Genomic DNA, 13016 nt, shown 5'->3' on the forward strand with positions numbered 1-13016 from the left:
CAGACCGGGGCACGAACCCATGTCCCCCGCATCGGCAGGCGGACTCTCAACCACTGCGCCACCAGGGAAGCCCTAGCTTTGTTCTTTGAGGTTTCTAGATAAAAGAGCAGTCACTCAGAAATTTTCCCAACTCAGTAATCTCACGTGCTTTGGTGTATGCCTCTTTGATTTTCTTTGTTGCATTACTTTATCGTTGCAACCAAAAAAGCATATGTGCACTATTGTTTACACAGCCTTAAAATTACTCTTCAAAAATCACCAAGGTTAAGGTTGTTGAGCCCCGTCGATTGGAAGCAGTCATTTCTGCACCTAAATTCTACTGAGTAGGTATTAAAGCACTTTCTGTAAATGTTTTTTCCTTAATACTGATGCAACTGATCTTGAGGTTGTTTTTGTTTATTTATTTAAAAAAAAAATGAACTGTTTGAAGGAATCTGGTTAAAATTGACCCATAGCTGACCTTTCACATGTACTTTTTTTTTTTTGGCGGTACGTGGGCCTCTTACTGTTGTGGCCTCTCCCGTTGCGGAGCACAGGCTCCAGATGCGCAGGCTCAGTGGTCACGGCTCACGGGCCCAGCCGCTCCGCGACATGTGGGATCTTCCCGGACCGGGGCACGAACCCGTGTCCCCTGCATTGGCAGGCGGACTCTCAACCACTGCGCCACCAGGGAAGCCCTGTACTTTCTAGTTCAGTTTAGCATTTATGAATGGGTTCGCTAATACCTACGTGAGAGGGATAGAACAGTGTTTTTTCTGTCACCCTCTAGGTTAGAGCCTTACTTACTGTTTTTCTGTTTTCAAGGCTGTGAAGATTCTAGAAGTAAGTGAAAAAAAAGTTTTAATTTCCACTGTGGCCCTGAACAGTTTCTACTTGTGAGCTGAAACAGGTCTTTCTAAACTGACAAATAATTATGATTCCTGAATCTGCCAGTAGTTTTCTCATTGTGGCCAGAGTTACACTCATTCTGTATCATGAAGCAGAATCTTGTCATTAGTGGATTTGTCTGCTGAGTCCTAAGGAGTCAACCTCCCTTCAGATACACTGGGCTGGCAGCTTAGACCCACGGCAGCCTAGGGTTCTTTATGTGTGGTGCCTGGACTCACACACAAAAAGCAGGAGGAAAGATTTTGTTTCTGAGAAGCGAGGTTATATACATGTTAACTGTGTAGATGATTAACTATGCATAATGTCATTTAAAGACCTGTGGCATAAACTATTGCAGCTTTCACAGAGGCCTGAAAATTAACACTAACCTTAATCCCTAAGGTGTAAGTGAAGCCTGTGCAGCAGCTAGTCAGTGTTTGGCCTGGGCAGTTTGGCTATATTGTTCACTGGTTATATTGTTTGTTTATTTTTCTAAAGGACTGTATAATATTCTTTGCATTTATTTGTTTTTTGAGACTATTTAGAATTTCACCTTTAAGAAACGTCTATAAAGAGAAAGAATGTTAAAAACTGGGAAGTTCCAAAAAAGACCTTCTTCAGCCCCTCTGTTACAGATGAAGAATCCAGGGGCCACAGTGCTACACAGAGCAGGGGCCTCCAGGTCCTTTGCCCAGGCTGCTGCTCCTCCAGTGCAGCCTGGTAACTTGCTCCTGAGATTCGCAACAGTCACCAGGTTCTCTGTTATTTCCCTTCTGAATCCTGTCTGTCATCCTGTGTTGTAAGTACTGGAGAGTAAAGTTCATTCCTGTGGCGCTCTACAGCTGATTCACTTTGCTTACCACCAGTGCTATTTCCCGTGACGGTCATCCCGTCCCATCCCTTTTTACTTTATTTTATTTTATTTTATTTTATTTATTTATTTTTTGCGGTACACAGGCCTCTCACTGCTGTGGCGTCTCCCGTTGTGGAGCACAGGCTCCGGACGCGCAGGCTCAGTGGCCATGGCTCACGGGCCCAGCTGCTCCGCGGCATGTGGGATCTTCCCGGACCGGGGCACGAACCCGTGTCCCCTGCATCGGCAGGCAGACTCTCAACCACTGCGCCACCAGGGAAACCCCCACCCCTTTTTAGTCGGCTCTCCTTAATGGAATATTTCCTTCTCCAGGAGTCATGCTCAGTGATTACCATGTACCTTAGTTCATCCTAAACAGTCCTTCAAAATAGGTTCTGTATTCTTCCTTTCTGCAGCCAAGAATACTGAGGTTTAGAAAAATATTTAACTTGTTTTCTGTCACACAGCTGGTGGCAGAACCAGTGTTTGAATCAAAGCCAGGAACCCTGTCCTGTTGAGATTTCACCTCTGCGAAACTCCCAAACCTGTGTCTTTGGCCCAGGAACTCTTCAGCTTCTCCTTTCCAGGTGTTTGTGTTCGTAAAGACAGTAGGCAGATGGTCAGAAATGGCCAAGACGTTGAGTTTGGTTTGTTCTGTATTTTGAAAACATACTGCCCTCAGCTGAAGTGCCAGCATTTGGTGTTTACTTTCTAATCACCTTGTGGTTGAGGCTCCTGTTCTGTGTGTTTAAAATACCTTCAAAAACACTGTAGCCAGGAGATGGTGACCTGTTGATTTCTGGTTACAATATTGTGCGAGAATTAACTGTGAATGAGAAATGATACAATGCTGTATCAGCCATGGGAAACTCGGTTAAAAGTGCAGTGTTATCTAGACATAGTACTGCCTACTTCTACTTGCTCCTCGAGTGGTGTTTTTAATTTGGTTGTTGCCCTTCATTAAGTGTAGGCACGGTTAATCATATCACTCTGTTGATTTTTCACGTCTGCTCTGTGGAGTCATCTTGGTTTTTCAGCAGAGCAGATATCACCGCAGTCACTGACACTTTTGTGTTTTTATCATACATTTATTTCATTATTTTGTTTATGTGTGTGTGTTTCCTCTTCACTGAGCTGCTCGTTTCCTCCTCCTGCCTACCCACCCCGCCCCAGGTTAAGAAAAGACCTTGAGCTTGCTGTCTCCCTGTGGCTGGAGGAGCCCCCGAGCCCATTGCTCCCACCAGATCGCCGGTTCTAAGCTGCTCCAGTGTAGATGTTTGGGGCAGGGGCTGAGTCTCAGACTTCCTAGAAATTGGGCTTATGTTAGAATCCTCGCTATGCTGCTTTCTAGAGAAGTGGCCCCGAGCAAGACACTGAACCTCTCAGTTTTGTTTCCTCATTTTTAGTACTCTTGCCACAAAAGAGTGGTGTGAGGGATGATGAAATCATAATGACCTAGTAAGTTCCTAGTACATGCAATACTCAAGAAATGTTGGTTCCCTCCTCCCTTCTCCTTTGTGACCCCAGGGTCTGGCATAATTCCTGGAACATTGTACTTATTCAGAGAGTGTTGGAGGGGGAGGGTTGGTCCAGCGACAATGTATTTCCTTCTGAAAATTAACTGAATCTTTCCCTCAGCCCTTACTCTCAGCGGTTAAATTCTGTCTTAACCATGATCTCTAAAATGTATGCCCATAGGAGTATTTAGAGAAATTTATCCTCTCCAGTGCTTAAATAGCATTAATTGGAGTGACAGTAGCCAAACAAAAATAAACATTGTGCTTTTAGTCTTAACTCTGGTTTTTAAATGTATACATGTATCATATTTTGAGCTTGGTACTAGGTCATTGGTGATGGAGGAATGATTGAAAATATATATAGGCATTTGTGAATTACAGATTATGATAAAAAACTTTTTAAGTTGTGTCTTAGATTTCAGCAAGATTTCTCTCATGTTAGTGAGAAATAATTGAAATAATTAAAACTACATAAAGGATTTTAAGAACTTTCCCAAATTCCACTTTTTTTCCCCTAAGTTATTTTGGCAGTTTATTGTAAATAATGTATTTTGCAGAGCAAAAGACTTTGAAATCTAATATTACCTTTAATGGACTGCAATTATTTAAGATTTAGCATGAATGCAATCTAACTCAGGTAGGCTTTTTCTCCAGTTATTATAAGGGCTGCAATTGCAAAAGGATACTTTAGTGTAGTAGAAGCTGCCAGTTGCAATGCCATTTGATCTAAAAAGGTCACAGTAAAAGGGACATTTAAATTAAGTTATAAATTACAATTGAAGAACAATATTTTGATGTGTGAGACCAGGGATGACAGAGCAAGAGATGTAATTCATGGGTTCATTATAGAACAGAGGTGCCTGACAGCTGAGCCGTGCCAAGAGGAAAATTTATTTGCAACATCACGCAGACAGAAGATGGCAGCTCAGATGAAAAGCCTGAGTAGAAACTTGAAACCTTGTGGTAATACGTGGAGTTTATGCTAATAAGACTGCCCCAGATCCAGCGACGTTTAATGATTGCTGTAATATAAATGAGGTGTTCGGACATGTGCACATTTTCAATCTCATTTAAATTAAGACCTCGTCCTTGCTCTGTAAAATAACACACTTTATAACCAGGCATTAAGGTTGATTCTCTCACCTCCCTGTCCAATATACAGATTTGCTGAAATTTCAGAATTGTTTAGGCAGGAGAGTTAAAGCTTGAAACAAGAATTCCATCCATGGCAGCTTTGAGGAAGGATATAATTTAATGTTTATAGCAGTCCATGAGAAGTTCAATCATGAGTTAATTAAACTGTAGGCAGTCATTAAGTATTATTTATTCTTTCGAGAAGCTTGCCAATAAAGCACTTATATATATTAAATCACAGAAAGTAATAAGCAGGGGATGATTTGTCAGGCTGAGTGAGAGTAGCAGGTTTAACTTGGGCAGTTTTGCAGAAATGTGTTTTTCTTCTTGTGGCCTGACCCTTTCTTCCTGCTAATCACAGAGAGGTCAGGGGCTGTCACAGGACACTTGAGGCTACATAGTCCCCAGCACGGTGGGCACCTTGAACGTCCGGGTGTTTGAAGAGTCTCGGGTAAGAGCCGTGTCCCTAAAACATTACTCCCCGTGAGGATACCGCTGGACAGTTTATGGTTGTTTGGCATTTTGGGGTATCTTGTCACAGTGTCTCATTTCTGGCTTTTCATGGTCCTTTGACGCAGCGGAGGGCTGGTGTTGTCAGGCCCATTTGACAGACGAAAACCTCAACTCGGCTGGTTTGTGACGAAGCTGCTTAATAGGAATCTGTCCCCCGGCGCAGACTCTGAGCTGTGTTCTCGAGGCTCCAGAAGGCCTTGACTGTGGAGCGGTGCGTGCAGAGGGGGCTGCTGAGCACCTGGAATCTTTGGGTCATTGAGATGTTTATGCAACAGCCAGCTGTGTCCAGTTACAGAGGGCGCTGGTGTCCTTGGCTCTGTGTGATTCAGTGTTGCAGTTCCTTTGTCGAGCAGAACCAAACTAGGAGTTTGTTGCACAGAAGCTGCCATTGTTTTCAGAACCATCCCCCCCAACCAGGTCCACCCTGCTGGTATACTTGGGCCATCTTAGGCGGAACCGTGTGTAGCATTCGGAGTTGCTCAGGAACTCTTTGTGGAATGAATGGAAGGAAGGCAGAGAATGTGGTGGGAGCTGCCTGCCTCCAGGGCTGGGACGTCCCACTGGGTCTCAGGGCACCAGAAGGCGTGGCTGAGGAGGGTGGACACCTAAGGGGGATGAGCCACCCTGGACTCCTTCACAATGAACAAACCAAAATCGAAGGGAAGAGCGCAACCTGAGGATTCTGTGGAGTAAGTGTGGGGAACCAGATGCCAGGCTGCTGGAAGACAGCAAAGCAGGGGTAGTTCCACGGTGGAGTCACTTTTAAAGGGCTAGTGGATTGGTGAAAAATCGCCATTTTGTTATCAGATCCCCCAGATACTGACCCGCGGTTTAGGGGAAGACGGCTCTTACTTGTGCATAAGTGCAGACTTGCAGTTCGGTGATGTGGAAGCGGCAGATTTACAAGTGCATGCTTCCCTGATCATCGGATTAAACACACACACGTGCACGCACGCATGCACATGCACATGCACACACAGGCCCTGTGATGATGAATTTGAAAACGGTGGTTTCTGCGGAATGACTTCCTGCTTTAGTGGCTGGCAGGTAGTGGTGATAGTGTAAGATCTAAATTCTCTTACCAGTAGCTTGTGAAGATTGGAAGCTGATTGAGTAAAGATGCTATATCTTGGTCCCTGCTTTTTGCAGTGATCTTTACCCAGTAGCTCCAAAATGGTTCATTCCTCTATACATTAAAATTGCATTTAATCCCAGATTTTCCCACCCGGGCTTGGCTGCAAAATGGACAGAAAGGTTTACTTATCTTGTTTTAATTGCTCTTCTAAGACTACAAAGTGAAGCTGTAAGACATTTGAGGGTCTCCATTGCAATTCCTTTGAAAAATCTTCTCTAGGGTAATGGTAGAAAATCTTATTCACAATGAAGAACCTTTTACCTTAGCAATATTGGGAAGCCTGCACTGAATTTCCTATATTGATGTATCTGTGTGATTGCAATCAGGTGTTTAAAATTTGAAATGCACATGTTTTTCACTGGTTGAGATCATCCCAGTTCTTCAGAGCTTGACATGGTATTAGAGGGGAATATTTTCAGTGACAATTTGTAGAGATTTGAGATAGCCAGTATTTTGGTAAACTTACCAACTCTAATTTACATGAGGAATACAGTTGAAACAATCAGTTAAGCTCCAGCTCAAACATTATTTTGGCCCCAGTCTGAAGAAAGAAAATCTTCATAATCATCTAGAAAACAAACCCTTTTTAAGAAGTGCTTTCTTGTGCATGATATGATATGTGAAGGAAGGAGGTGGAACCCAACAACTCAACCCATTAGAACCCTAGAGTTTGGATGCGACATTTAGATAGATGTGTCACACTAGAACAGTACTTTAAACTGATTCTCAGGCCAGCATTTCTGAGGTGCGTCACCTGTGTTACTCCCAGCTCTGTTCATCCCTAGCACCCCGAATAGTGTCTGGCACAGTTTAGCTCTCAATAAATATTTGTGGAAGGAATGAAGGATATCCTGAACTCCCAGGAGTTTTCCCAAACTGCTTGAATGATAATCAACAAAAGAAGCAATATGGGCTGTAACAACTATTAATATGTTAGAAATATATCTTCAGTAAATGTAATTGAAGTATTTCTTTAAAGATGTAACGCTCTCAGAATTTCTCAGACAAGATTCCTGGAAAGCGGGAGTAAGTGTTTGTACCATTAAGAAGGCAACTGTTTAGAAAGGTTCCTTTGGGTTTCCTGGGAAGGGGGTGTGCCAGAGCAGAACTTTGTACTGGCGTTTATGAATTATCGATAACGGCACAGTAACACCCTAACTTCGTTTGTTCAGTCAGTATTTGTCACTGTTGGCAAATAATCCCACACCTTTTACTTTTCAAATGTGTTTTTGTATAGGGGTGAGAGAGGTAGACACTCTGGGTATTTATGGAGTTCAGAGCACGGAAAGGTCAGGAAGAGGAATATTTTAAGAGGACAGGCTGACAGTGGACCAAATGAGAGGAGGGAATTACCCATTATTTAGGTTGCCCCATACATCGCAACAGCTTTTTCAGGGGAAAGTATGATCTGAAATAAAGGTTTGTAAAGAAGTGTGAATGCTGGGATATGTTTTGGGGAAACGTCTTTCTCTACTAAGCACCTCACTAGAAATTTGACTGGGGGCATCGTGCAAGCAGGAGGAGCTAGCCCTCTCCAGTAAACCAAACGACCACAAGTTCAGCAAGTCACTCAAAACATTTCTTCCAGCTCATTTAAAGCTCTCCTTGGTTCACCAAAAGGCAGGAATGTCATAGGGATTAATGACTTAACTTCATTCACTTGTTCACGTTTGGAATGAGCCTTGTGTTCTTGTGAGTAATTTCCTGTTATCAGCCATATAAGGTTTACATTTTTTCTGTGTCCTGTACCAGAGTTTAATCAAATTTCATTAATTATTAACGTGAGTAATTATGTGAAACATAAGTGGTTTTGTTTATAGTTTCACATTTTTTTTTTCTGTCTCTGAAAAGGCTACTCTCTAATCTAGAAAATTAATGAAAATTGAGTAGAGACTGCTTCCTTCATTTTTTTTCTCTTTCCTTTTAAAAATAAATAGCTAACACTCATTTAGCATACTATGTGCCAGGTACCGTTCTAAGCAATTTTACGTGTATTTTCTAATGTTGTCCTCACAATAGCCCTAAGAGGTAGATGTTATTATTATACTCATTTTAAAAGATGACAAAATTGAGGACCAAAGAGGATAAGTAATTTGCCCAAGGTCACACACCTAGTAAGTAGTAGAGCTAGAATTCAAATCCAGATGATCTGGCTCCAAAGTCCGTAGTTTTTCATCGCTCTCCTTATAATTACCCCATTTACTATAATGACCTCTTATAAAATGTCGTTAATTTGCCATGAGCTTTTTATTAAGAATTTATGATTTGATCAACTTGAATTGATTTCAAAGTGTCACTAACGTGTGCTTTTTAAAAAAATTAAATAGCCGTATAATTTTTCGTTTTATTCAGTTCTGACCCATGCTGTTAAGCTCTCATTACAGATCCTCATTATATTATAGAACTTATAGGCAAATACCTGCTTGTTCTGGGTATCAGGCGAAGTATGAAATGCTAACTTTATTTTTATTTTATATACTTCTGTAAGGAGGCCAAACTGGACGGTTTTCAAACCTTTGCACATTCTAGTATTTTAGTATAGTATTTTGTTTATTTAGTATAATATTTATATATACTATTTTATTTTTAAAATAGTCTAATGATGAATGTCATAAAAATATGTAAGTTAGTATCTAGCATTCGTATGCATTACATACACCCCACACAAATAACACTCGCCCACACCCACACTCTACCACCCCCAAAAGCAGGATTCGGCATTGATCATTGTTACAGGTGTTTCGTTTTGTTTTAAGGTAGTTGACTTAATAATTAACTTGTAGCCTGTACTTCCTTGGATAGTCTGGACTTAAACTGGGGTCCTGTAAAGTGGGAGACTAACTCGGGAAATTTTAATTTTTAATAACTTATTGTTTTGCTGAACGAGCAATGAAAATGGGTATTTGTGATAATCCCTTCCAATAGCAGTTGAATGATTAGAAGAGAGACTTGATGTGTATGTCTCAAACTTTTATTTATTTGTTTATTCATCCATCCATTCATACAAACAAACAAATATTTATCACAGGCTTACTATATGCCCTGCCCTGGGGCTACAGCAGTTGCCAGGAAGGCAATCTGTAGGTTCTCCTTGAAAGTCTTCTGTTAAGGAGGGGAACACAGGGCTGTCTCCTTCAGTTGAGTCTGTAGTTCCTGGCCTACACTTAGGTGATAGTAATTGCTATAACCTGCTAGAACTTTTTATCTTGTATGTGTTGTATCCCCACAGCACATCCCCACTAGTTTGTGAGTTTCTGGAAATAAAAACTGTGACTTACCAGTTAATAAGGTTTGGACTGTATTTGTACTGGGGATTCAGCAAAAGCTGGTGAATTGTTCAAATAAGGGATTGAAACACTGTTGAAAAGATCAGAATGTCCATTACATGAGGGCATTTTTGTTCACTGCTGTATATCCCCAGGGTCTGCTGTGTGGCCTGGAACATAATAGGTACTCAGCCAACATCAGGCTTAATGAATTTGAAGACACTGAGATTTAGATTTCGGTTGAGACTACCTAAGGACAATAGTTGAAGGCCTTTATTAACTTAAGAAGTATTTCTGTGTATCACCTTATGCTACAGACTGTGTTAGGTACTGGAGATACAGGTCTTAGCCAAAACAGATGCTTGTGTCAGAGAAATAGATTTGTAAAGGAACGGCAGATTCCCAGTGAGAAATTTGAAGGGACAGCCGTAGTTTGGGGAGGTCGACTGAGCAAGTGGATTTTTCTACCTGCTATTTCTCTTCATGGTCTGCTGGTTGAGACTTAGGAACCAGAAGTGGAGAGGGTCACAGGAGCCAAGGCAGGCATATCTTTGCAAGATAGAGAGGGTTCAGGGGTGCCAGGCACTGCCCAGGGTTGAAAAGGATATAGAGTGAAAAAAAAGTTCAATAGCTTCGACCAGAGAGAAGTCTGTTCCTAAAAGGACCATGTAGATAAACCAGCGTCTTCATGTATATGTACTGAAAAGTTAGTATACTGTTACATAGTTAGGTACTTGAAATTTTTCTTAGCGAAATTACTACAGTTGAAAGACAAGAAATGCTAATGGGATAGAACATGATCTAGCTTGTCTTTAGGTCTCTTTGGGGAAAATGGGACAAGAGTAGAGGTCACGCTGGCTGGGTTTGAGTCTTGCCCCACCACCTACTAGCTAGTATGTTGAGCACCTTTACTTAACCTTTCCATGCCTCAGTCTCCTCATACGTAAAATGGGTGACGATAGTTCCTACCCCGTAAGATTAAGTGAGAGAAGACCTTCCTCATAGGATTAAGAATGGTAATGAGTTAATGGAATGTACTTAGCAATAGCCCAGGCCAGATGTTTAATAAATGTCATTGTTACTCTTAATCCTGTTTCTATTACTGCCAGAATGTTCTCTGCCTTACCTGTTTCCCTTTCGCAGAACAGCTGAATTTGGGGGGGGGCAGGTGGTTGGATAAGAATGAATTATCATGCTGGCTAAAATGGCTCTGAGTCTTGTATGCTTGTCTCATGACTCTTTTGTTAGAGTAAATGCAGGGTCCGCCCCTTTATTGATTTGTTCTCAGTTCTGTTATTTGGTGCAGTTAGCAACTAAAGTTGTTGTTATTGTTTTAGCTCCATGAAAGCGGTTATGATGCTGGCAAAGCCCTGCAGCGCCTGGTAAAGAAGCCTGTGCCCAAGCTGATTGAGAAGAGCTGGACCGAGGACGAAGTGGTGAGCTTGCGGGGGTGGTGGGTGAGGGATGCTTTGCCTCGGGTCTTGGCGGGGCCGTGGGTGGGGGGCAAGGCGCGGGGTCTGCCTGGGGTCCGGGGCGTCAGGGGCTTGCCTCTCGCTGTTCTCCCAAGGTCCAGTCGTGGATGCAGGCTGTCCATGGCATCTGTCAGTCAAGGGAGGGAGCCTTGAAGCCTCATAACTGTATGGAAAGACTTGATTTTAGTAAGCACTGGTTCTGTAGATAATGGGAAAGATTTTCCCAGGTGTCACGGAAAGAGGGAAAAAAGTTAATAGTTGCTCTTTAAAAAAATTAGTTCGGGTTGGTTGGTTTGTTTTGGGTGCAAGCTAGCTTTTGATACCTCCCGGTATTAAGACACATTCATTTTAAAACTAGTTGGTACCCAACCTAGAGTAGGGCTGCTACCCCGTTTTTATTGTGTAGGCTGGCAGGGTCCCTAACCTGCTGAAGGACAGTAGTCAAGAGCAGGAAGCGGGGACTCGATTAAATAAACACAGTGGATCTTTCATATTTATTCTGTTAGTGTGGCCCATTAAAGAAGGTGGGGAGATAGAAGTGTATCCACAAAATACAGATTTTTCAAACCCATGGATTTTATCCCAGCAGAAAGAGTTCTCATGAAGCTACATCCCCCATCTTGTAACTTTGGAAGGGAATTGCTGTAAAAGACTGAGAGATTTCTGGTGCTTTTGCAAATAGAGTCTTCAATAGGAATGTCACCGCTTGACATTTGCCATTTAGGTTGAACGAGATTAAGATGAGCGCTGGCACTGATACACATATCGATTGATTGTAAATTCCTTGCCTGTATTTAAAACTACGCTAAGGAAGACTGTTTAGAAACTGTATGGCTTTCCTGATCCTGCTCTTTCATTTTTCAGCAGTATCTGTCTAAGGCTTATTACGTGCCAGGTGCTGTGTTGGGAGCCATCAAGGGGAACACAAGGCCCCACCTCACGAGGGGAGACCGTCTGTAAATCAGTGTATGTCAAGGGGTGAGACATGGGCTGGGGAAAACAGTAGGGCAGCGAGGATGAGGATGAACTGGGTAGGGGGCTGTCTTTCGTAAGGAGGCTCGGGAAACGCCTGGTGAGCACCATTTAGCACCCTTGGAGCAGAGACCTTAGAGAAGGGAGGAGGCAAGCCTCTTGGAGGTCGGGGGCCCTAAGGTGAAAGCACGCCTGGAATGGAATGTTCGAGAAATAGGCAGGAATGTGTCTGAGGGGAGAGCGGTAGGAGAGGTGGGGGGCCGGTCAGGGTGGCCTGTGGACCTGTGTTCAGGGCCTTGCTGTTTGCTCTGCACAAGCAGCTTGAGCAGCTTCTGAGCAGTTGGGCCCTCTGGCTGCTGGGTCAAGCGTGGGCTTTGGGGGCTGTTGTGAGAGTCCAGGCCCGAGACTGGGGATGGAGTAGCACAGCAGCAGTGGTGGTGAGAAGCGCTGAGATCCTGGATGTCTGCTGAGTGGAGAGCCAAGGGGGCGGGTTCATGGAATGGCTAAGGATGCCGGATGCTGAGGCTGGGGGCTGAGAGGAATGGAATGGGGAGAGGACTGGGAGGCGGCAGGGGGGCTGAGGTGGCCCTTGAAGGCTCAGTAGTAGAGCGCCTTTTCAGCAGCCCCTTTGCACTCCTCATGGCATGAGACTGATGATGAAGCCGCTGTTGCTGTTTTGAAATTTAAAATGTTAAAACTTTACATGATTAGTAGAGAGATGGAAACAGCTTAAATATTTGTTATTCAGATAGTGGCCAAAGTGAAAATGTTAAACTCAGTTGTTTTGAAAAGTCATATATTAAAAAACTAAAAATAGAGTTGCCACATGATCCAGCAGTCCCACTCCTGGGCATGTATCTAGAGAAAACTCTAATTTGAAAAGATACGTGCACCCCAGTGTTCATAGCAGCACTGTTTATGATAGCCAAGACATGGAAGCAACCTAAATGTCCGTTTACAGATGAATGGATAAAGAAGATGTGGGGGGTGTGTGTGTGTGTGTGTGTGTGTGTGTGTGTATAACATGAAATATTACTCAGCTATAAAAAAAGAATGAAATAATGCCATTTGCAGGAACGTGGATGGGCCTAGTGATTATCATTCTAAGTGAAGTAAGTCAGAAAGAGAAAGAAATACCATATGATATTGCTTATATGTGGAATCTAAAATATGACACAAATGAACTTATTTACAGAACAGAAACAGACATAGAAAACAAACTTATGGTTACCAAAGGGGAAAGGGGGTGGGGGAGGGATTAATTAGGATTTGGGGATTAATAGATAT

The 13016-nt window shown here is 42.8% G+C and overlaps 1 protein-coding gene across 1 annotated transcript in view; it reads left to right on the forward strand.

Moving 5' to 3' along the window:
- Window positions 1-13016, forward strand: part of RERE (arginine-glutamic acid dipeptide repeats) — a 435053-nt gene that overhangs the window by 329492 nt on the left and 92545 nt on the right. Inside the window, 1 exon segment of the mRNA XM_027110298.1 lies at window positions 10623-10721. Coding sequence (XP_026966099.1) covers window positions 10623-10721 — 99 coding nt within the window.

The sequence above is a fragment of the Aethalodelphis obliquidens genome, unplaced genomic scaffold (genome assembly GCF_003676395.1).
Source record: "Aethalodelphis obliquidens isolate GAN/ISIS:26980383/991018 unplaced genomic scaffold, ASM367639v1 scaffold9, whole genome shotgun sequence".
Lineage (NCBI taxonomy): Eukaryota > Metazoa > Chordata > Mammalia > Artiodactyla > Delphinidae > Aethalodelphis > Aethalodelphis obliquidens.